A 22,039-nucleotide genomic window follows, 5' to 3' on the forward strand; every position below is an offset into this window, starting at 1 on the left:
AGGCAGGTCTTTCTCTCTCTCTCTCTCTCTCTCTCTCTCTCTCTCTCTCTCTCTCTCTCTCTCTCTCTCTCTTCTCTCGGTATCTTCCTTTTCTTCGAATTTCTTCCTCCACCGCGTTCATTCCCGTTCACCCGCGCGTAACCCGCGTCGCAGCCTCCGCCGGAGAGGGTATTGGACCTTCGCCGTCTCCGCGGTGTAGGCAGGTTTATTTTTATTCCATACGATTCATTCGATTGAACATGACTTGTGGTTACAGCCCGGGCGATATATTTCCGATATTACGGGACGACATTCCAACTCCCGTGGTCCCGCGAGTCTCTTGTATTCTTTGCCCATATTGCTCGTTCGCCCCCGCGCGCCGCTGCCTGCCGACCGGCGGGTAAAATACGTACGATCCTCTCTAGAATAATAGTGGCTTCCGGGGAATTCATGGATGTGCCCGCCCGCTTTCTCGCGGCGCAGGCGAGGGAGTGAGCGCGCGGTCGTTGCAGCTGGTTCGATTTCGGAAATTAGCCCCCGGTACTTCCTGCGGCTCGGTAGGAAATCCTTTGTCGTCCGGCCGAAGACGGATGCTGCCGCATGGTGATCCGTTAACCCGCATACGGAGATGCACTTGGGTGCAGCAGGAAATCCTTGTAACTCGTTTTAATTGCGGCCGTAAGAGCCGGAGCAAATCAATTTTCGTGAGAGTGAATTAGCTTCTCTCAGAATTAAGTGTAACGGATAAAAAATTGATGTAAAAAAATTTGCCTCGTTTGAGTATTATTCGTTAGCATCTCGCGCAACGAAAGTACATTAGGATTAGCATCGTATGGGTGTTAACGTAATGAATTCAGTGCGCGGCCATTTGAAAGTGGCCGACTTAAGTCCAGCAGCAGCTGCGAGGGCCAATTTAAAGAAGTTGGAGTCTCGTTTAATGTTTGTCACTGCACAAAGCAGTTTTTGTACGGCGCGGCGACACGATGCCATTATTGCGGACGCGTTCGTTGCAAAATGCGGGCCGTAATAATTGTACGCGGCGCAACGTTAATTCGTTTCCCTCCTCGCGCGAATAATTTTCTACGTAAATACGTGCATGCATAATGGAACGCCCCCCCTACTCTCGCCGTGGCCTCCTAATTAACACGTTACACTGTCCTAACGCGTCGCTTCGCCCGAAATCGATACAGCGCGGCATTAATTATTGCTTTACGATGGCCCTTGATTAAATCACGATATCACTGGTTATGTCGACTTGGATGTCGTAACCAGTAGTACCCACCGGATAAACACTTTGTCGCCTGTTCGGGGAAAATTCAGTTTGTCGCCCGCGCATTAACTCCATTTTGTAATACTATCGCTATCGGGATCGTACGGCTAACGATACCGTTGTAATTACGCGTGCCACAGCATAACTAGGTGCTTAGTAACGATCTCAATAGTGTTAATACCTTTTATTGGTTTCCCTACAAAATGTTTTTCGCGCGCGTCCCATTTACCTTTAATTTAAATGAGGAGTTTGTCCGAATAACACAAGCACAAAATTTATTAGATGTTTATTTTAGGGAGAATTGGAAGAATTGGAAAAACGGGAAAACAGGAATGCGAAATTCAACAACTTCTATGTTATAGAAAAATAATAATGTGACACCGTTACTGTTTAAATTAAAAATTGTTTTCGCCGTGAACAAATGCAAAATTTGTAATTAATAATGATAATGGATAATTTTATTAGGATTTTTATGTTAATATATATCATAATACATTTTAATAAAGATAATTTATTTATGTCATTGAAAAAGCAATTTTATTTATCTGCATTCGCGAAATATAAATTAAATCAATTAAATTTATAAATATTATTAAATCTGGGAAAGTTATCTAATTTTAGTTAATATCTATTCTATCTATAACACGTAATAATTAATTTTCGAAAATCTAGGAATACTTTGATGATGGTCGTTCGACTGAAAACTCGTTAATTTGTTCCGCGCCTAGCACTCGCGTCGTAAAGGTTACTAATTAGGCAATGCTATGACAGTGCTAATAAACGGATGCGTTGACACTAACGCAATATATCGGTATTATGAGGGAACGACTAGATAACTAACGGCATACCTGAATTATCCATTAATGAATAGCGATGTTGCGGATAACCCTGATTCATTCGATTTGTGAGATTGATACTAGATCGTGGCATTGCTACTCAAATTGGGAATTTTGAAAAGCTTGTGCTATTTTTCACATTGAAATAGCATAACTAAAACTCTCTTCAATTTAATCCGCGAATATTAATTACCGTCATTAAAAGATGTCAGGAGTGATTGCAACTAGTTAAATTGCAATAGTTATCAACATGAAAGTTTAATTGTGCAAGCGTATATTTATAAAAGATCGTCTATATTAATTGATATCTATCTCATCAATAAATCAATTGTACAAATTTATTTAGCGAACTAAATATAATTTATGTAAAAATGAATTATACTTGTACTTATATTCGCTGTTTGACATAGAAAAAGTCAGATCGTTCCTATTTCATTTTTCAAAAATAATTTTATGAGGATCTTGCACAGAAAACTTCTTGAAACTAATTGCGATTTCTTCTAAAAAATTATGGGTTGAGAAATTTATGAGGATTCTGCATAGACAATTTCTAGGACATTTATTATGTAACTATTTGCGATTCCAATTGAAACCTTGTGAGTCAAAATCTCACGATTCTGATTGGAATCGCAAATAATTACATAATAAGTGCTTTGATGAAAAAAAAAACATATTTTTAGAAAATAATTTGAAAATAAAAAGATGAAATTGATAGATCCCCGAATAATAAGAAGAATAAAAATAATGCACATATGAGTATCCATATTAATTAATTTTATTATTTTAAATCGTCAAGGAAGCTTTTTTGTATTTCAATTTCTTGCCTTGATTCTTTCATACATCTTAATTCGTGCAAAATAATTTGCAAAACAAAAGTGAAATATTTGCAAACATTAAAAACATTAAAAGTTTTATCCTGGTAAATACTCTGATATTCCGATATTGTAATATTCGACTAAATCTTTTTTATTTTCTCTACTGTGTCAAATATAATTTTGTTCATTCTGTTTGTTCGAAAATGGGAATGTAAAATAATCAAAATATAAATTTTCATTTCCGCGTACGATTTTCCACTCTTGAACAATCACACTCTAAAATTTTGATCGAATGAATGGTTGTAAAACATATTGGTAAAATCGGTCGATTTAAATTGCAAAAAGATAATTCTTGATTTTGATATACATGAAATCAAGCGAGAGGTTAAAATAAATAAATAAATAAATAGAGATCGATGAATAATTATTGTGCGTGATAATCGAGAAAACATTCGCTTCTGCCAGCAGAAATTCTATTATGTATTAAATTTATATAATATTCCATTATTTGTGTTTTAAATCTGTCCTTTAATAATTTATCCCATTCCATTGCAGAACAAGGACAAAACACGAGTAAGAAGAAAACAACGTTTTCGAGGTTGCTACGAGGATTGAAGACACATAGAAAAGAAAAACAAGGCCAACAAGCGCAAGGCTCTCCAAGACACGGTCGTGCAAGGATGGGCGTTCCTCAAAGAGTAAGTAATTGGCACTCACAATATAATAATAAAAATTATATCTAAAAATATAATGATAGTATTTTATTAAACCGATATTATTGAATTTAGAACATGAATTATCATAAATCTTTTATTATAAAAATTATAAAATATCACATTCACGAGAATGATACATTTTATGTATATAACTTTTGAAATCGTTCGCAGTCTTTAATTCGTTTTATTAATGCATTTGTCATATCAGATGTACGGCAAACGAGATAAAATTGCTCGCCCTCATTACGCTTGGTTAGTCATCTTACGGCTATCGTCTCGAAAGTTTTGTTGCGCAAAGATAGCTTTTGAAACGGTTGAAACGGCACATTTAATCCCGTCTCGCGGATCGTATGCTCGTCCGCGTAAATCAATGTCACGTAATTGCGTGACTGCGTGCGACATTATCGTATGCGTGAAGCTCGCGCGTGCTTCTGAACGAGAATACGCGCAAGGTAATTTCCATCGCCATCGTTGCTGCCATCGTTGCTCGCGTTTTCATTAAGCACGTCCAGCACGACAGCGAACTGCTGCACGAATGACGGAACTCGGAAGAGTTTTCGTCCAGTTTAGTATGCACGGCTGTTTTTTGGTACGTTGAATAGCACGCCTCTCGCCACTGCGAAGAGTCATCGTCTGACGCGGTATCACTCGTTTTTCACGCGAATTGCGCCAGACTGCGCCATCCGATGGCCAAATACGAGCTTACCTTTAATGTGCGCGTTAATGGGAATTTGTTTTTTCGTTATTAAGCTGTCCCGTGAATTACTGCGCACCGTACACACAAGATAAAATAACTTTTATCTGTGACCATCAACAGCTCTCAATTATTCAATATAATATTTAATACAAAGATTTTAAAGTTATGTTTCTATACATGAAAGAATATAAAAATTAAGTTTTTAGATTTTAAGTTTTTGAATATTTTTTAGAATTTCTAAAAACTTGTTCCCGTCTTCAATACCATACTTACCGAAAGAAAAAAAATTTCAAGTGTAAAAAGTAGTTGTATTTCCAGAATTTGTTTTAACTTTTTTTATTGTAAAATATAATAAATAAAAGAATTATAACCGATCTGTTGATTTATTGATAATGTAAAATTATATCTATTATTTTAATCTGATTTTATATAGATTAACTGATTACATTTAAAAATCTATTAATAACTTAAATCATTGATACATAAAATTGGAATGCATGGACTCGCGATTGTATCCTCATAAAAACGTAGATTAATAATTGGAATCATAATATACATACTCGAAAGATACATTATAGATATAAATTATATTTTATTAAATACGAGACCAATACACCATTCGAAACAAATTCGTGGAATATATTGTTAAATTTGTTCAACGTATCTGCTGACTCATATACATCGCAACCTTTTTATTTCCATGTGTTAATTTATAATTAAATTTAACGAGCATTATATTTTATTTTCATTTATCAACTAATATATCTATTCAGAGTCTCCGCATTAATCTGAACAATGAAGATAGTGATAGTTATAATTATAATCCGTTTATTTTCGTGATGCGCTTTTACTCGACAAAACGTTTCCATCCGTGTATTCCGTGAAAATGTATCCAATTAAAAAAAAGCTACTGTTAACCATTTTGCGATGAATGATGCACATGCAGTGCGCGTGATACGTATAATAATTATCGATTTACCGTATTCACGATATAGCAACTTTTTGATTTTCACTTCTATCGATCCATCGATTCATTTTCTCGATAAACGATTTTCATAACAAGGCAATGCTACAAATTGCAATTAAAAAATGATTACGACAATCGTATATTTTTTTCGAATTCAACCAAAGAAGAATGATTTTTTAGACTTTATCGTGACATTTTTCTTTTTAAATTTTTTCTTTTTCTGTTAAACATCAAATGGGCAACTGTCGTAATAAATTATGATTGTTACCACAAGAGATCCACTTTGCGAGTTTGTGAATGATTGAAAAATAGCCAAAACCACTGATTACTTTATGTATTATTGCGATATCATTATCTTCAATAGTCGACTTCTACTTCTCATATAGGTAATCAAAATAATTATGCCCACGCGTGTAAATTTTTTACACTTGCAATGAATCGAGATATTATTTAATAGCAATTACATAGCATTACATGCTCATACTGCAGATACGAGCATTAAAATTTGAAGTGGTTGCGAGAAGAGAATGGAAATAACGTGCCGCGGCACGTGGGAAATTCAGACTATACATTTTCGACGCAAAAAGAAAGAGAAGCTCCATGCATCTGTAAGCGCTGCTGAAGAAGTAAAGACACCTAAGATTTCCCATGTGTCGCCAATTTGTTAAACCTTCGTCGACGACTTCGCATCCCACGTGGTTCGTCGTCACGGGTGCATCTAATTTTATCCGAGGATTAGTCGTCCGATATACATACGTATTCCGAAATATCGCGAAATAAGCTCGGGGAGCAGCAGAGCTGCAGTTCGTATTACTTCTAATGAAATTTTAGCCCGGTAATTATTTACGTTGACTTAGGTATTACTTTTAATACAGCTTGCTGCACCGCGGCACGATTAGCGTAATTAAATTATCGTCATTCGTCATCGATCCCGAAATTCATATAGGATAGCAGAAGCGTAAAATAACGAAAGTGAATATTTTACATTTCAATTCGCATGTGGATGCAATTTCGATTTAAGCTGCAGCTACAGACAAAATGTCGCGAAGCAATTATTTCAGTATTAATTTTATGCGGCTTTTATAAAAGAGCTATTATCATCAGTATCATCTGCTTTTTGCATGAATCAGGATCGAAAATTTGACAAAAAGGGGATTATAACTGTACATTTTACATCGGCACTTGCAAATAGCTGAAATTACATTTCGAGATAGAATGATAAATTACAATCGCGCGCGGCGCAACTTTTTTATATCAATTTTATAGAATTTCGGTAAATTTCGGTGTAATATCTCTCTAATATTATACATGTATACGTATACGTATGCATTTCCTGGAATGTATGCGATTTCTGTAAATAAATCTCGAAGGTAAACAAAGCTTAAAATTATAAACCAACGCCGAGCATCGGATGAAAAGTTTCCTGTAAATGAACATTTCCCGGAGACACGCATACTGATACACGCCGGCAGTGTCGCTTACGTGTATTAACGGCAAACAAGCCGAGGTTGAGTTGCTCTTGATCTCTGTATGCGTATTCCGTCCGCGTACACGAGCCCCAACGTCGATGTGTGTGCACGCGCTTGCACCCGTGCATAATGCGGGCAGCCGGCGAGCCTTCAAGTGCCAGCAATGAGATTCCCACGCTTGGTTAAAATATATACATATGTGCCAAGTTGTGTGTGTATGTGTGTGTGTGTGTGTGTGTGTGTATGTGTGTGTGTTGTCTGTTTGTGTGTATATGTCCACTATCGCGATAGTACCCGAATTTAGAGCGTAAATGCATCTTCGAACAGAGAACGTTAGCTCGTTGACCCGCGCAGGTAAATTTATGCGTATGCGATTCGAAAAAATGTGTTTGCGTTACGCTCGGCGATAAAGTGAACGGCGTATTTTTCAGCGACGCTACGAACTCGTATGGATCCATGAACCACGGAGGAAATGGATTTTATCTTCTTCGCCCCCGTGTGCACGAGAGCGGAAGAGAAACGTGGCGAGAAATTTGCGAAGTTTTCACAATATCGTATGAGAGAGCGCTTCTGTTTATTATGTAAACATGAAAGTTGCCGAAACAAATAATGGCAAAATTTAATTAGATTTCCTCATCTTTTTTCAAAGTTCTCGTAACAATTCTTTTATTTATAATAAACGGTTGAATGTATAAACGATTTCGAAATTAAATCTTGAGAAATTGCATGACAGAGTCAGTTTTCTGTCGTAACTTTTCACAACTTCTCATTTCTAGAAATATTTTCGTGAGCTTGCATTTTCCCCAATCTTCTGGCCAAGTATAAATACAAATGAACATTTAAGGAGAGTGAATGCTTTCATACTTCCTTAACTAAGGAGTATTTAAATAAGGAGTAACTATTTAACGGCGTAAATTATTATGCGTTTTAAATTAAACGCTACCAGCTTTAATAAAATAAATTATTCGTAGACGTCAAACAGAAATGAACAGAATTGTATGTAATGAAATATAAATAACTCTGGAAAAATTTACGCGAAATTTAAAAAGTTGAAATTTTTGTGAATTTATATAAACTATTATATATGCTGTAGAAAATTTTTATGTGAATTATACATGAAGATATAATGTAAATATGCAAATACGCTTAATGGATATACTCATAGTTGGCGTTTAAAAAATTCTTTGTATTTATTGTTTCGCTCGCGTGCACCGAATTTCACAATAATAAGCAAAAAATACGCGTTCTATGCTTTCTTTATTTGTAAAACATTTATTTTTACATTCTGTCGCAAGATCGACGCTCGTAAAATTTTTACGCGAATTGCATGATACGATTTTGTCGGCACCTTTTGTTGCACACGGAGCAATTTTAATAAGAAGCTTTGGCTTTAAAAAGATCAATAGGTCTTTATTCACATTACAAAGTTTAAAAAAGTACGATTCTCTCGTCGTTGCACACTTTTATCCACGTACAACAGATACGTCGTGCGTACACGTTGTAACGCGCGCGCCTGCCGCGGAACTCGCCCCCTGAAAAAGCCGGGACGTCGATAGTACTTGGAATGAAATTTTCTTTCGAGAGCCCTCGGTGTAGCCCGGCCGCCGTGCCGCTCACTTTCAAGGAGCAATGATCTCCTCGGAATCATCTCGGAATCGTCTCCTCGCGACTGGGCTAGGCCGCAGGACTAAACCGCGGCAGCGAGTCGATGCACTCGGAGACGAAAGAACGACGAACGGCGGCGAGACGAACCGTCGGCATCCACCGTGACGAAAATTGAATTATGCCGGCGGGCACGAAGCGAGGCCGATACACGTCGTGCACGGGGGGTCGTCACAGCCGCAGCGAGACTGCGGTTTCCACTTCGCCGCAACGATTTCAGAGGTGACGGAGGTGGCGAAGGAGAAAGAGAGAACGAGAGAAAGAGGAAACGAGAGAGAGAGGGAAAGGGAGAGAGACTGAGTGAGATTCGCTAGAAGCGAGAGGTTACTCAGCGGTAGCGGAGGATCATCTGAGTTGGTCAGCCATCGCTGCAACGGAGAGGTCGGACTCTCCATTTGACATGCGGACGGGGCTTTGATCATCTCTCTTGCCGCGGTCCTCTCTTCTTCGGCCTCCTCTCTGTTTCTCTCTTTCCCTCCCTCTTCCCTCCCCCCCTCTCTCTCTCTCTCTGTCTCTATATCTCTCTTCTTGTTCCTCTTGACATGGACCACCGTGTCTGGTGGTTCTACTGACCGCGATGATGTTAGAGAGAGAGAGAGAGAGAGAGAGAGGGGGGGAGGATGGCCGGACGATCAAGTATCGCTATCAGGAACGATCGCTGCCCGCGACTATGATGGGTCAGCCAGCCATATCCGACGAGTTCTCCGAGGATACGATTCCACCAGATGGAATATCGCGGCCTGTCAGCAACCGTATGAACCGCTTCTCCCGTGCGCCGATCCGCGTATCCTACGTGCCTCCATCCCGTCGCGACTGCAACGTCGACGCGGCGCGACCGACCGCACCGCGTCATTCGTCTTGTTTGGACCTGACTGCTGTCAGTGGTAGTAGTGTGCCCAGATGGGAATCTAATGGCGCACTCACCGCGAACGCGCGCTTGTTTGTGTGCTCGCCAAGCGATTCGCGTGACCGCAACTGCAACGCCGAGAGCTCGCGCCGTTATAGTTGGCAGGGTTGATGGGTCGTTCCGGCGACCGATGACGTCCCGGTACTTTGAATATGCGCGATGTTTGCTCAGGATCGGAGCAGTGGCGTTTTTAATCTTCTCCCAATCAGCTTACTCGCAATCAAAATTCATACGATTCTCGTTACACGGATAATAACCTCACAAAGCATAAAACTTTTCTTTAGCTGTATTACACCTGAGCACATTTTTTGTTTTATATATATTACAAAATTCTAAAATATCAAACTGTACCTTATTGTTCGGGAATTAAAAATTTAATATATTTTATCACGTTTAATATCGGGATTGTCATAAAATTTTAACAGGATATCGTAAATGCAACACGGTTGAGGTGCAGTTTTGGTTCTACTTTCGAATGAAACGTTTATTATGAAAGTATTAAATAACACTTTAACGACGTAAAAAAAAGTTCTACAAGACTACGTCAAGACTTTCCGAAACCGTTATTAAAGACTCAGTCATGAGAGTAGTCTTGCTTGATGGAGGGAAATCCAATGTTGGATCTGGCAAGAATTAATATGCGCTTCGTGATTGACGTGAACATAAATCTAACCTGGTAGTCTGGTCACGTTCCAGGAGATTGCATTTCAAGCTTAACACGTAAGTTACTACATTCTAACCAAGACGGATAATATTCTAAAAAGGAACAAAGTATGATAGGTGAGCGCCAACGTGCGGATAACTTGTATCTTCTGTCTTTTAATTGTTGTATTTTTTTTTCTTCAATTCTGAGATAGGTAAACGTATAAATAACATTTACAGAAGGAAAAAAAATTTCTACGGGAACTACATTTATTTCTCTCAATGTGTGTTATCCTCTCATCCTGTAAGGAGCACTTGTTACGTGCACGAAAGAGCACAAGAGATCTTTGCGAATAACTGAAGCGACTAAGTTTCTCTTTTTCTCAACACTTGAAGAATTTATGTCGAGTATTTCCAGGATTTATATTCTATCCACGCGGCGGTATTTTCGGTATTTTCGCGCTGATTCGCTGGTACATCCTGCGACTACGCGTGTGTATTATCGCATTTCCGTGCGTCCCGGTGCTCTCGCTGTTAACCCAGTTGCGACGTCGTCGTGTCCGAAAGCGCTGAAAATCGTGTCATCGAAATGTATGCTACGAGCGCATTACCAGAAAAGCGGGCGCATTAACGAAAATACACCCGAGATATATCACGAGTCCGTAAAGTGGCATTCGAATCTCGTTTACTTCTTTCTTGAACGAGAATGTCGAATATTCGTGAGATTATAATCGTGAGATTTGCCACGCGTTTCTCGCCAAAAGGAAAAAGGCAACACCGAGCAATGCGCTTTTTATTATAACGGATAACGAGCTCTCGATGAACAAGCGGGCGATGTACAAAGGCCGCTGGCGAGGATATGTAAATTTAAAATGGTTTAAGTCGAGAAGCTACTTCCTAGCTACTTCAATCTACTTCCAGTATGAAAAGAGAATATTGTGCTTCCTTCTCTTTAATAAAAGCTTCAGAGTGGTATTTACAATTTAGTTGGAAAACTTTTAAATGTGTGCGGCCACATAGCCTATGTGATTAAAATGTATACACACACATAATTATTATAATTTTAAAAAATTGTGATTCTAACAATACTAAACGAGGGACAAATTCGAAAGTGAATCTTTTGATCGTATCTGATACATATATCATCTGTAATTTTGTGTCTTCAAAATTTGTATAAAGTACATAGAGACAAAATGGTTCCATGGTTAAGATGCACGAGTGTTCTCTAGAAGCTCTCTTTAAGAATAACAGCGGCGATCAAAGAGAGTAGAATCTTAAACGGGATAATTATTCGCGGTGGTGCCTGTAAACATTCGACGGAGGAAGGCTGGCAAACGTAAATAAGACGAATCACCTCGCTTTATATGCTAATACTAAGGCTGGTAGGGCCGTGAAATACAGTCAGCTGTTAACCTCGTGACCTTAGCTATTGCATCAAGAAGGTATTTCTTTTGCGACAATAGCCTTATTCAAATAAAGATAGGATTAAACTGAATATCTCAAAGAAAAATCATTTTTTAAATCTTTTTCATCAATAAAAAAAATACATAATATTTACATAAATTAATGTGTATGTAATATCAACAGTATATAATATCAACATACATTAGAGAGAGGGAAAAAAGCAGTATACAAATAATATTAGTACACAGATAAAACAAGATTTATTGTATCCATAATACGAAAGATAAATGTACATAAATATTCAACACGTGAAATAGCGTATTGATTTTAAAATTCTTTTTTATTTTACCTTTGCAATTTTTTCTACTTTGAAACGAGAGATATGTAACTCTCACAGGATCAATATTATCGATATCTACATCGCACAATAATATTGACCGTTTAACATCTATACCGCGTTCAATATTGTACTAACATCAAGAATACTTGCATAATGTATTGGCATTAATAATATTGAACGTATGTAGGCCATTTTACACTCTTTTTACAAGACAAGATAGCTGTGCGTTTCTCCTAAAATCATAACAAACGTTCGCATTTATTCAGCGATACACTTTTATCTTTTTTTTTTTTTTTTCTAATAAAGGGCGTCGCAATTGAAATAACCGAAGTACATCAGCCATAATACGATACATGTCGTAAACTTAACAGACCCCCTTCTCTCTTCCCGGCACGCACGAGAAATATATCCCTGCGCTCACCTCCAGTGAACCAATCCACTCTCACCCGGTTCGCACGGCGGCGGCGGCGGCCGCCAGACATCCTAATTTAATTTCGGGCGTGCATCGTCGCTCACAGCGATGGCTCGAAAAGTCGCGTCACGTGGCGCAACACGCTTGCGGCTTCGTTCCCGCGATGAATCCTCTTAAAAGCTCGATCGTCGTGAGGCGCGCGATGGTCCTTTCATTTCTCTTCTTCGTTTTATGTACCTCATTCGCGAATGACGAGAAAAGTTTCAGAATCTCACGTGTTACTATCGGATAATTGCGGAACGGAAGAAATATATTTATAGGGGCGAATGGCGAAGCCAGATAAAAAGTATGCTAAATCTTTCTTCCTTTCTTGAACTTTACTAACACTTTAACAATAATTTAATTTTCCTTTTCGATTTGGTCCCTTTTTATCTCTGTCAACGTTCAAGAACTGTCCTTTCCGTAAAGGCTACTTTGTCTGGGACAGCGCGTATTACTTACTAACGGTATCGTCAACCGTGGCTCTCTTGGCTGAGTGCATTACGGCGTCATTTACATCGTCGACACGATGCCGGGACATTGAGCCTGCCCGGCACTTACAACGCCGGTGGTTATACACAGTGCCCGAGCGGCTACGCTCTACGACGGGAATTATATCAGCCTTTCGTTAAGGCTGATTTTCCACGAATATAAAGTGTTCGGTGAAAGAGAGAATGCGAAGCGAAGATCAAATCGCTCGAAACGCTTTCTTTTCTTTTTCTTCCTCTCTAATGTTCTCTTACTTACATAAGTACGCGAACGTGGGCGAAGTGCGAACAATTAAGCTGATTTTCTAGCAACGTTTTCGAACCGGTTTTTTTTATGCGCACGATATTTAAACAGATATAGTCCTGATCATTTTAGCTTCTAGGACGATTCGATAGCTGCATATGTAGGAAGTTCGTATCGACCGGAAGTCGAACCGCTTTACACAGCGGGCACATTGCAATGCCGCGGCCAAGGCAACGAGGTAGTTTGAAAAACTTACGGGCGCAGTTAAGTAGATCTACGACAGCCCAGGGTTAACCGGTAATGCATCTCGAGGCACCACCCCCGTTTGAATTAGCCTCGGGATAAAAGAGGGTCGGAAAGAGCGAACGGGGGCACGATCGACCTGCGGCCCACGCGTTTCCATAAGCAAATCCTCAGGAAATTTGAAAGTCCGAGGTAGCGATGGAGAGTTTGAATTATCCGGTGCATGGTTCAGAAGAATAACAACTCGGGAGGCAATTCTTTGTCTAAAGAATTAAACTGTGAATGGCTCCATAAAATCAATTTTCATATTCTGTCTCTTTAATAATTTTACGTTCTACAAACATTAAAGTCGTTCTATCCTAATTTTTGTTTACATCTTTGCTCTGAAGATGCATGGAAAAGCGATAATAGGAGAATTACCAAATATTTCATAGCAAAATGGCTTTATTTAAAATTATTTCTATTACAAATCTCAATATATATTAAAAAATTGTATTACTTCCTAATTTATTACAAAATTTATTACAAAAAAATCTTTGAATATACTTATTTATTTCATTTATGATTTACACACTATTACGTTAATTAACTAAGCAGTACGGATAAGGTATAATGATAATGACAAAGTCCGTAATGTAGTTTGAGCATAAAATCCTTTTCTCTTTTTTTCGAAGATATTTCATATAATTGCTGCATATCGTTAACATTTCCCATTTCCTCGTTCTCCCACAGATTAGCGCTATCGACAAGTTTCACGATTCACAATCGCCTGATTTATTTCGTGTGCCAGCGCGCGACACATCTGGCTAGGGGCACGTTCCTCGTTTCAGGAGTCGATCGCTCTTCCCCCTAAGGCGACGTTTTTCGATCGTAAAGCGAAATTGTTTAACCGGCAGGTACGTGCTGCTGTAGCCGGCAGCCGCTCACTATCCGCTCATCACGGACCAGCATCCAACCGCCCAAGGGAGCGCGCGTCGCCATCGCGGACGATAGAGCTTTACGCGGATACACCAGTGAGATACGCGACTTTATGGTCGTAATGCAATCTTGCGTTATCGGTGGTCCGCAACCAACCAATAAAGCCGACAAACGCGCGAACGTCGCGTCGATCTTATCGCCGGGACATGAGAGCCGCCAAGCTCACATACGCGTTCCCATTTCGAGGGTGATCGTATTCCTGGGATAGATGCCGCGAGCGCGGCACCATACGGCCCAGTACTGCCCGCCGACGGCCTGCAGGCAATGCATTTCAATGCACCAACCTTCAATGCTTCTCTTTGTCTCTCTCTCTCTCTCTCTCTCTCTCTCTCTCTCTCTCTCTCTCTCTCTCTCTCTCTCTCTCTCTCTCTCTCTCTTTCTCTTTCTCTCTCTACATCTCTCTTCTTTGGCCTGGCACTCTGCGCGCACCTAAGTGATTCCGGATTGGCGCACTAATGACTGTTTCATATTCATTGGTCGCGATAGTGTGCGATTCAAGGCACCTTGGTTACATCTGGTCTAATTCACTTTCCCGCGCCGTAAACGTATTATGGTTTCTTCATCTTTACATATTAATCGTGTTGATTTCCGAATACGAACACATAATCGAACAATTATCTAATTACAAATGATAAATATTAATTAGTAGGTAGGTAATCTAATAAGAATTACATATAAGATGCTCTTTCTTACGATTTGCTGTTCTATTCGATATTGATTCAATATTATTTTTCAACATATAAATTTTGTTTATATAATAGTTTGTCGTTTACTATGAGATTATGATCGAATTTTTTTAATTATTTTAATTATTTAGACAAGAAGCTTTTAATTTATTATATTTATTGCTATTGCGTGACTGCAGATATTCTTGGAACGGTTCAGCACACTTTTCAATGAATTTTATGTAATTATTTAGCGTCGCATGTGATATATAGCATACGATGTACATTTTAATTACCGTGAAAGCCGTAATACAAGTCCGAGAAAAGAACCCATTACGAAAGACCCCTTCAAGCAGGATCAACAAGAAGCTGACTTCACGAGAAATTAATTAAACTTGATGGGGCTTTTTAGCCGGCGTTAAAGTTGCCGTGTAACTTATTCATTCAGTAATTCCCGGGACAATTGGATGTCATCGGGTTCTGGTGTAAAAGCGCGTACGGGATCGTCGGCATGAAACACGCGTGTCGCACGTGTGAAGGGCGCACGTGTACTACGCGGCCGAAGGGTACGAAGGGTGTTAAAAGAGAATCCCGCAACGAGCCGAAGGCCGATGACGAACACCAGCGAGAAAAAAGAGACGGATCCAAAGGGTTCGGAAAAGAAAAGGAAGATGAACATACCGCGACAGCGAAAGGTGGGTGTTTCAGGTACGATCGATGTAGCGCGACACCCTCGTGTCGCCACCCTTGAACTTTCGCTCGCTCGCCACCCTTTCGAACATCATTCTCGCGCGCAGAAAAGCTCCTCTTCATACCTAGCTTTCTCCGTCGACGTGTCTCGCGCCGACAAAAGTCTCAATGTCACGGCTTTTGCAATTTTCCTGTCTGAGCACTGATGTACTCAGCGAGACAAGACCTGACGATTCTCTGGCCGTTTCAATTAATGAATGTATCCATGTAGTCGGTGAAATAATTACAAGAAACGCGTGAGGATGTACACACTTCTCCGTCTGTCTGTCTCTGAATCAACAACCCCACCAAGTTTCTCTGTCAGCATGCATCGCATGAACCAGCCAGCGGTTCGTTAAAGTCGCACGAGTGATTCCATTCATGCGACATCGCATACATGATCTTTTCTGAAGTTCAATCGTCTCAACTTGTCTAGACGGTTTATATGACGTCCACGACATCTTCTTGTACCGCGTCTGCATTAATTAGCTGCCAGAAGTTTCCATTCGCGACATGCTAACATTAATTTGTTAAGTGCTATCGTCTCGTTGAATCTTATACGAAGACGATATTTAAAGCGGAGCAAGTTTATCTGTATACATCATATAAAAACGATCTGAAATGCATTATTACTCTATACAATCTTAAATCACGCAGAATGTTCACGATAAACGGATGAACAGATAAAAATTCAATATTATTTTTATTAATATTTTTATATTTATTTTATTATACTTTATTTTATATATATATATTTTATATATATATATATATATATATATATATATTATAATTTATTTATTTTATTATATTTATATTTTATATTTATTTTCATATTTATTTTTATTAATTTACTTTTAATATTATTTTATTTTAATATAAAGCAAAGTTGCCTAAAATTTAACGTGAAAGTTAAATGACATTCTTGAAATAGCAGCGATAAAGCGCGACATCGGACAAGATAATGTGACATGCACGGACAAATACATATATATATATATATCTGTTGAAAATCATTATATATCTGCCGCTGCTTTTCACATGTTTCAACCTTTCGGATCAAGATCGACGTTTCCCCTCATTCTTCAGTGCGGGACGCCCGTGGATCTGAACTACTTCGAATCGTTAGTGTTCGCGCTTTTCGTTAACTGTGCGAACGACGGCGCCCTGCAGTGCTGTTGCTGCAGCAGCCACGGTAACAGCATGTAGTCAGTGGCGGCACGTAATTAGAACGGGACACGACGCCCCTCTTCTCGACGATGCTTTTTTCGTGCTTTATTTTTGGTCCTTCTCGTTCTGTTCGTATATACACCTACACACCTACGTATACGCTTTCTTTCGTTCTCTCTTTCTTTTTTTCTTGCGCGTGATCTCCAGAAGTTGACACGGCGCGCACATAAAATCGGTACACGCGGATTTCGTTGGTGTTTGTTAGTGCGAAGTCGAAGGACCACGAGGAAGCAGGAATGAAAAGGAGTAGGTGGAAGAGGAGAAGAAAGAGAGAAGTGCAAGGCGAGTGGGAGAAGAGTGAGTCTCCTCTCTACTCTCTGGTGGCGAGTAACGGCTGCTGCAGGCTTTGAAGCTTCACAATGGGTCGGCTTCTTACCACGACAAGACGCCGCGCTTTGGAGTTCGCTTAATTAAACAAGATATCAGTGCACGCGCATCCCGGGGTCCCTGACCGGGTCCTTTTCAGTCCTTTCCCACCGTCCTCCACCGACCTCGCCTGTTCTGTCGCGCTACCTTCGCCGGATTCTTTAGCGATCCGGGACACTTGGGTACAGACTTTTCATATACATGCTTCCTTAACAACATCTTTTCTCTCGCTTTCTCTTTTCATTTTCTTCCTCTCTCTCTCTCTCTCTTCCAATTTGTTCAGACCTTTTCCCTTTCTATCTCTTACTATTTTGCTTTTTCCTATTATACGTATCGCGGCGTTGAAATCTTTTTTTGGAGTCGACGTTCTTTAATAACACCAGCTTAGAACTGACGTTATCTTAGTTTAGCGATCCTTTCAGAAGTTTTTAAGTTTCTTCCTCATGAGAAGAGAGAGTATCAGTTCTATACTTGACCGTCCGTGTTGGAGAATGCCCTAAGGTATCTCAATATCGCTCGATACATTCGGGTGATAAGTATTGCGTGCTTTGTGATTATGATATCTCCGTAGTTAACTTTGTTCAGAAGTTACTTCAGCAACGTCGGCATACATGCACCTTCGTAGCGCGGAATATACTACATAAAAGTTTCCTCGTTAAAAACGGACGGGTTGTTCGATCAAGCGTAGTATAATATTTTGTTGATATCTCGGTGTACGCGGAACATTTGAAATAAAAATAATGGCAAAGTCTTGATTTATACAATGACATAGCGATTCATTTCTTAGCTAATTTAAATTTTTGAATTTAATTTTAGGAAAATGATATATTAATGATATATTAATTATCGAAGCATTGAAATTATACAATACGATTCTCTTTTTATATTTTCTCTAAACAAATATCAAATTTAAATTTTCTACAAGAAATCTATTACTTTTTTTATCTCTTCTATTTAAATTAATATAAAAATATATTTCTCTCAAAGAGTTAGAATAATCATATTCTGGCTTTATATTGATAATTGGTATTGAATATATTGATTTTATCAGCGCGCGCACACGCATACTATTTTATTCCGAGAGAAACAAAATTGAGCGGATATGAAAAATCTCGTGGAGGATTAATGTTGTGTACATTCAACAAATTCAAGTACAATTTTAATACTATGATATTATTTTAGCGCTTTAACTTTTTGAAAATTTTTGAGAATCTTCCATTATAAAATATTTAAAAAATATTACACACATATTCTTTAAATAATACTATTTGCTTAATATGTTGACCATAATAGTATTATATATTTATTTTTATATCTTTACAGACTAATATATACAGCATAATATATATATATATATATATATATATATATATATATTTTAATACACAGAATATATCAATATAAGGCCTTTATTATTTTTTTTATGAATTTGAGAAACTTATTTAACTAGTAATCATCTCTTCTTAATTGCAGTACGTAATGCTAATAGTTAAACGACAAACACGCAGTATTCTCACCGAAATATTTCCACCATGCATTGGATTTTATCGTCGCATAGGGCTTTATCTCGCAGTCGCATTATATCGCGCAAACTTCCTTGAAGTTGTACCATCTTGCAGCACTAATTGAAGGCAAGAAACATCGACGTTTGCCTTTCGGGACGACAGAGAAGATTCTCGTTATGTCTTCAGACGAAGTTTTGTCTTCGCATTATGTATCATCTCGAGCTTGAATCTTTAGCGCTTTCTGATTTATGCGATATCTGCCGCATTCTCTTTTATTAAATTAACTGGTTTCTTCTTACGAATGCGAGAACATTGCTGCAATATAGAAGCATTACATTTCACATTATTTATGTCTATATATCGCAATTTGAGACGAATAACCAATTAATTTTATGTGCATACAGAATATTGAATCGGAATACTACCCTTTTATAAATATTAAAGATATAAATGAAATATGAAAAATTATATTTTAACATCAACAAGTTAATAGGTTTTTTAAATTATACAAATTACAATATTGTGATTTAATTATTTAAAATCGCTTTGACTATAAACTTTTACAGATGTCATATTTATCAACGCGATGCGGTTACGTGGTTACGAGAGAAGATCACTTTTCATATTTTCACAGAAAACATTTTTATATTATTACAATGAGTTTTTCTTGCAAAGACTTTAATATATTATGTACACTGGAAGCGTGAAATTCAACCTAGTGCGCCGTGAGCTACATTTTAGTGGAAAGCGCCTGCCTCTCTTTTATACGCAGTTGAATTTTAATTTTTCGGAAGTACAGAACGGAAGCTATAAGCGGCACGGTTGAAAAGAGTTTTGCCCGGGATTACTCCTTGTTTTATGCGATACCATTTTCAAACGGATATTTACGTCACGTTGGTATGATTACCGTGATAGCTTTTCAGACTTGCAAGTCGTAAAAGGTAGCGCGCGAATTCACGTTGGCGCATATCCCGCGTATCAATTGTACGCCATCATTCGACCGCGTAGGCACGACTTTAGCATTATTCCGAAACAACGACCCAATTCAGGCAGGACGTAAACGCTCCTTTTCATTGCCACTAACGAAATTTCATATTACGCTTCCTGCGCGCACGATCGCGCTGCAGTGCGCCGTGCCGCGCCGCTGCTCGGCGACGCGGCATTTCCGCCACACGCAAGGATTAAACCTAATCGCATATATACGATCATCGTACCGCATAAATACCGGCACGATGTCCGGACGGCTTTAGAAATTGCGGTGGCGGAATCACGAGAGAGCCGGGCCCGGTAGTCACTGCGAAAAGCCACCCGTCGTTTCCTTCCTCGTTTCGACTTGTCCGAATTATCGCCAGCGGAGGATGGAGTTCGTCGCCATGTGGGAATTATTTCAACGAGCTCAATGCGATGATAATTTATTATCGAATCGCGTGCAAAGCTGGAACGCCTCCGTGTCGATCGCGTGCACGCATAGACCGGTACGACGATATCGATTTGCCGGGCGACCAGCCGCGACCAGCCGCGCCGTTGATTACGTGCGTACGCAAACGAGGGTGGCGATGCAAAAAGATATTTCGAGAAAGCCGCTTATCGAAGGTTCTCCCTCGGATTAAAGCTGTTTGCCCGCAATTCATAAACATAGCTGAGCTCGAAGAACGACTTAGCGGGCGCGACCATCGTCGGCTATCTTCCAAATTCGCATAGGATTTGCATTTTTTATTTGCTCCTTTTTTTGTAAGAAGCTTAACTCTTGTTTAGTGCTGTGAAAAATATTGCACCGATACTGCGACTCTGGATTGCTGATACGCATTTGTTTCAAATCTGGCTATAGTTTCTCGCTATAATTTATGTAATCTTTGCTTTTTTTTCTTCTTTTGCATAATCGTCGAAATAGAAAAATGTAATTTTGATGTGAAAAGTTCTTTCTGTATCAAGAATATATTGATGTGATTATCATAAATTAACATTATTCTTACAAGAATCGATTTAATAGTGTTTAATTTTTTAATGTAATTATGATACTTGTAAATTATTATTATATTTGTTAGAAATTTTGAGAGGATATAAGAAAATAATACATCTATGTGTATTCTGAATACATCATTATACTTAACGGAATAGAAATTTGTGAAACGAAAGCACATTAATTTAGACGATCGAAGTTTAATTAAACTAATTATGCGTATCATTACCCATAAAACGAAACGAGAATAAACTCGTGACGTCGGGGAGATTTTACCGTGTGGCATAAGTACCGATGCCAATGAGACGGAAAGAGTTAGGACAACGAGCGTTGGCACGCTACAGGAGGAAGAATGGCCACATTTCGCACGCAATGAAATCGGAATAAACCACGGGCGGCTCTCTCTCTTTCTCATTATCATTAAATTAGATCGCGGTCGGCGAAGAAAGACGGGCGAAGACCGACGGGGCGAATACAACCATGGAAATTGCGTTTTCTCTTACGTGGCGAGAGAATTCCCGTATTTCGTGCGTTCGTGGCAGAAGATATAACCCCCCATAATTAGCCGGAGCGAACCTTGAAGCTTTCGTATTTGTAGAAAAGTTCTTGTGAACGCGAAATAGCGAATGGCGAATGGCGGTAAGGTGGTATATCTTGACTGCTGCCCGAAGCTGGCTTGTCGAAGAGAACGTGAGGGTGGGAAATTTGCATGAAATATGATCAGCATGCGGCACACATCTATGACGTACACGTTCTGTGCCACGTAAAACATTTTGAGGAGGGCCATGGCTCTCTTTTCACGACCTCACCGTTTCATTTGCATTGAACGATGCGTTTCCTCTATTCTTTCCTGCATTCTTGTCTTGTCCTAAAGAACGAACATTTCCTTTTGCGATATAACAGAATTGCAAAATATGTAAGGTAAAATGATTTAGGGCGACTTTAATGATTGATGTAAAATTGGGAGATGAGGACTGTTATTAAAATTCAAATATTCTAAGTTAACAGTCACGGATGATTTCTGAGGATCTTTATCACGTTCGTTGTATTAGTTTAAAATACGATTGATGGGATATTTTGATTATAAGCCATAGTCAACTTTGACAAATGTCATGCAAACTGTGGTACCACTGATACAAATGAAATGTTACATGTCTACATAATGATAATTTGAAGAATGCAGAAGAAACTAGATAATCTTTGCTTCAACATATACAGACGATTAGCGTATCTTCCAGCTTGCATTGCAGATGTCCATTAGCATCTTTGAATGTTTCTTTGGCATGAACTTGTCCTCGACTTACATTGCAGGTGTCGTCATTTTAACATATCTCATATCACCCGAGTTCCATAACCGGGACTCGTTTCCCTTGTTATTAGACGCCAGCGGCGTAACGTTCCATCTCGTTAGCTAAATTTTGCAGGCTGCAGTCGGTTTGATACGGAGGCCATCTTTTCCTACTTCACAAGCACTAT

At 38.9% G+C, this 22,039-nt stretch overlaps 1 protein-coding gene across 3 annotated transcripts in view; it reads left to right on the top strand.

The window, feature by feature from the left end:
- Positions 1-22,039, top strand: part of LOC105428776 (uncharacterized) — a 297,052-nt gene that overhangs the window by 247,927 nt on the left and 27,086 nt on the right. For all 3 annotated transcript variants that reach the window (XM_089071693.1, XM_089071694.1, XM_089071695.1), the window contains exon 5: positions 3,456-3,598. In XM_089071693.1, the coding sequence (XP_088927819.1) occupies positions 3,456-3,598 (143 nt within the window). The remainder of the gene's footprint in view (positions 1-3,455; positions 3,599-22,039) is intronic.

This window comes from Pogonomyrmex barbatus, unplaced genomic scaffold, assembly GCF_055798465.1.
Source record: "Pogonomyrmex barbatus isolate J1 unplaced genomic scaffold, ASM5579846v1 scaffold12, whole genome shotgun sequence".
Lineage (NCBI taxonomy): Eukaryota > Metazoa > Arthropoda > Insecta > Hymenoptera > Formicidae > Pogonomyrmex > Pogonomyrmex barbatus.